The sequence below is a fragment of the Populus euphratica genome, unplaced genomic scaffold, assembly GCF_000495115.2.
Source record: "Populus euphratica unplaced genomic scaffold, PopEup_1.0 scaffold1065.1, whole genome shotgun sequence".
Taxonomy (NCBI): domain Eukaryota; kingdom Viridiplantae; phylum Streptophyta; class Magnoliopsida; order Malpighiales; family Salicaceae; genus Populus; species Populus euphratica.
The window spans coordinates 22470-26713 of NW_011500919.1; the positions used below are offsets into that span (position 1 = coordinate 22470).

The 4244-nt window shown below is 33.5% G+C and overlaps 1 protein-coding gene across 1 annotated transcript; it reads left to right on the forward strand.

The window, feature by feature from the left end:
- The first annotated feature begins 825 nt into the window (after positions 1 to 825).
- LOC105116819 (aquaporin TIP1-1-like) lies at positions 826 to 2253 on the forward strand. Its single transcript, XM_011014303.1, has 2 exons — positions 826 to 1452; positions 1595 to 2253. The coding sequence occupies exons 1-2, from the start codon at positions 1057 to 1059 to the stop codon at positions 1964 to 1966; spliced, it is 768 nt and encodes a 255-aa protein (XP_011012605.1). The 5' UTR covers positions 826 to 1056; the 3' UTR covers positions 1967 to 2253.
- The last annotated feature ends 1991 nt before the right edge of the window (positions 2254 to 4244 follow it).

The window sequence follows — 4244 nt, forward strand, 5'->3', positions numbered from 1 at the left end:
CCTCATAAACATCCTTAGAACACCAAAAAACCAACCTATCAACCCTTTAAACCTAGAAAATGGTCCAAACCACTAAATCAAACCAAAATCAAGTATTGTAATTTTTGACCTAAATCTGGTTTTTTTAGCTATTTTGGAGCTTAAAATAACCACCATAAGACTTTTTTTACCTAGTGGAACCTGTTAACACTAATTTTAACCTGTTTGGTGGTCAAAATTGTTATCAATGAAAAGCTTTTTCTCTATTCGTTTGAATCTAGCGACCCTTTTTTTTTTATAAAAAATAAAAAATAAAAAATAATATTTGGCATCAAAATATATCTTTTAAAAATTAAAGGAACTGATTACCTTATGAAAAACAAAAGGAGCTAAAATATACATTATAAACAAATTTGAATGTTCCATCTATATTACTTATGTTTTTTACTTTAGTTTCTTGTCTTTTAGTTCAACATCTTCTTCTAAAAAATATGCAATTGGATACTAATTGTGACTCAGAGAAGTTTAATCATACAAGGAAAAAATTCGAGCATCAAATTAAGAGTTTTTACAAATTCACTGCTATATTTCACAGTAATTTATGAGAGAATAAACTGATAACAGTGAAAACGCCATAACCTTTCATTTTTGTTAACGGAGGTTGGCCCAATCGAGATAGTTATTGACACAAAATAAGACGAACCCACCGTTCCCTACCATCACAATCAAGCCGGCAGTGAATGCACCATCACAAATCATACGTAGCTCTTATCTAGTATGTCCACTTGGCTTTCCTACATACTCTTTTGAAGGTGGATGCTTTTCTGTTCATGCCATGGAACAGGTGTAGATAGAAAGATGGTCCCAACATTAATGTAGAGGTCACCGGATACCGCATATAGCAGGTTTCCCATTGCTTTGAAAGATCAATATAAGTGGGTCACATAATGCAACATAGATTTCACGTCTACCAAAACTCATCACATCCTGATAGTGTCATCACTTCTTCCTAGCTACCTCAACATTTATAGTTCTCCTACCTTTCTTCATCCATTTTGATCTTGAAAATTGACCACCATGCCTAATCTTATTGTGATCGACCGCATAGCGATCGGAAGCGTAGGGGCTGACTTTCATCCTAATGCATTCAAGGCTGCGTTGGCTGAGTTCATCAGTACTTTAATTTTTGTGTTTGCTGGACAGGGGTCTACGATGGCGTACAACAAACTTACATCAAATGCACCAACATCCCCCGCTGGGCTGATTGCCGTGGCACTAGCACACGCCTTCGGCTTATTTGTGGCAGTTGCTACCAGTGCCAACATCTCCGGAGGCCATTGCAACCCTGCTGTTACTTTTGGTGCTTTCCTTGGTGGCAACATTACTCTCCTCCGTGGGATTCTATATTGGATTGCACAACTCCTTGGTTCAACCGTGGCTTGCTTGCTTCTTAAGTTTACCACTCATTACATGGTGAGTAGCTATATCTTAAACTAAGAAAACTAAAAGTAGAAAAGTGCTTTATTTGAGATGTTTTTGCCAATTGTTTTGTATCTCCAAACTTGACATTATATATTTTGCTAATTATCATGATGGGAAACAAAAATTTGTGCAGACAGTCTCAGTATTCACTCTGTCCTCAGGGGTGAGTGTATGGAACGCATTTGTGTTTGAGATTGTAATGACTTTTGCCCTAGTTTACACCGTATATGCAACAGCCATTGATCCAAAGAAAGGTGACGTGGGAGTCATTGCACCTCTAGCCATTGGCTTTGTACTGGGAGCTAACATTTTGGCCGGTGGAGCTTTTGAAGGAGCAGCCTTGAACCCCGCGGTGCCTTTCGGACCGGCTTTGGTGAGCTGGAACTGGTACCACCACTGGGTTTACTGGGCTGGACCTTTGATCGGAGGCGGGCTTGCCGGGGTTGTTTACGAGCTAATCTTCATCAGCCACACTCACGAGCCACTGCCCGTTGTAGAATATTAGTGAGAAATCCATGGATTCACCAGTCTCTGCTATTTATTATCGATATTTAATTAGTTAATCAAAATCCGAGGTTTTTTTTTAAGTTCTATTTAATTTGTTTAAGACTACGTTGAATTTTTCCATGTTATTATTGTTATGAGAACTTCAACTTGTCATGTAAGTTGGTCGTTGTTGGGCAAGCATGTAGGAGGTATTGTTGTGTTTATTATCTCCTCACTATTATTGTATTGTATGGTTAATTTATTTTTAAGGTCATGTGCTTTCATGGTCTCATGTTTTAGGTTTAACTACCTTGGTTTTGTCGTTTTGTGTTGCTTTAGGTAGAGAAAATGTCTAATCAAGCCTGGGTAGAATGGTAGTTGATAGCAATTATGGTCAATTATTGTGTTCAATTGCAAGAATCCAGCAATATTTGCAGGCTGGGGCGGCCCCTAGATAAGATCATTTTCTTCGTTAATTTGTTATTTCTATGATTATATTTGTTATTAATATCATTAAATAAAGTTACAAGCCTAAAAATTCATAATTCTTGATTAACCCCAAAAACCCTATAAAATAAAGTCTAAAAACACTCATTGTAGCTAGAATCTAATATAATTATGATAGCTTAAACTCATAATATATAATTGAGGCTCAAGAAATATAGACTCAATTATGATAACTCAAGCTCATAATAAACAAAAATGCATGGGCTCAGGTATCTAGATGTGCACCCAACACCTAGTAGAGGGGTTAGACACTTAAGCACCCCTTTGAGCTCAAGCGCTCAGGAGTGTTAGGGTGACCAACTTTTATACTTCAACCTCTTCTCTTCACAAAAGGATAAAATTTATGGGTTATAAATATGCCATGAATCCTATAAGTCAAAGGTTCATAATCTTTTCATTCTTAACATTTTCAGCATATATATATATATATATATATATATATATTTCAGAGTTTATCTCTTTAAAATATTATTGCCTTTTATCTCTTTATAAAATCAATGCCTTTTCTCTCTTTATAAAGTCAATGCCTTTACCATCGGAGAGTTCCACGTGCATTGACATGACCAAAAGATTGATGTTTTTTTCCAAGTGTAGGAGTGTCGAAGTAATAAATAACCAGACAAGACCGGAGTCGAACCATAGGGAGGTTAATTGTATAAATTATAAACAACAATAATACAACAACAATAATAACAGTAGCAGCAACAGTAGTAGAGTAATAATAATAATAATAATAATAATAAAGATAGAAGAAGAAGAAGAAGAAGTTGATGAGAACTTTGAGATGGAAGATCAATATAAGAATTAAACAATGATAATAACAAATGTCAATGTTAGAAGATCCACTAATGGTATGTTAAACAAGAACAGTATAAACTCTTGTTATTCAATTAAAAACCACATACAAAGAAGGTTTCAATCAGATTATAAATTGTTAACATGATTACATTAGTTATCTTATTCGATTATTGTTAATACTTGTAAATGTTATCAGACACTCATGATTATAACTTATGTTAACAACAAATCAAGTTTCTTTCATAGCACAAGTGTCAGTTATACCATATAGTTGGACTATAAAAGTGCCAAGTATTTGTTGTATCATGTGTTATACAATAGAAATCTAGATTAACCATTTAATAAGCAAAGCAATAAAAGTGAACAAGAAAACAAATACAAAACATGTTAGTATCAAACATATTGAGTTTACACTATACTTATTCTTATACCATTAGTGTAATCTTTTCATCTTGACATAATAAACTTTTACCAGACACTCATGATTATAACTTATGTTAACAAAAAATCAAGTTCCTTTCATAACACAGGTGTCGATTATACCATATAGTTGGACTATAAAAGTGCCAAGTATTTGTTGTACCATGTGTTATACAATATAAATCTAGATTAACCATTTAATAAGTAAAGCAATAAAAGTGAACAAGAACACAAATACAAAACATGTTAGTATCAAATATATTGAGTTTACACTATACTTATTCTTATACCATTAATGTAATCTTTTCACTTTAACATAATAAACTTAACTAAACATAATGAATGAAAGAAAAATAAATTAATAAAACAAGAACATAAATAAGATAAAAGTTAACTAAGTAACTAAAAGGAAATGAAAGGCATAAACTTGATATTAATGAAAGCAAACCATAAGCAATGCAAAGAGAGAAAGTAAGAGCATGAGCTTGATCTAGAAACTAAGATGTCTAAATATATGACAAATACCTTCTTTTACAGGCCAAAATTGAGAACTATTGATTTGATGACTAATT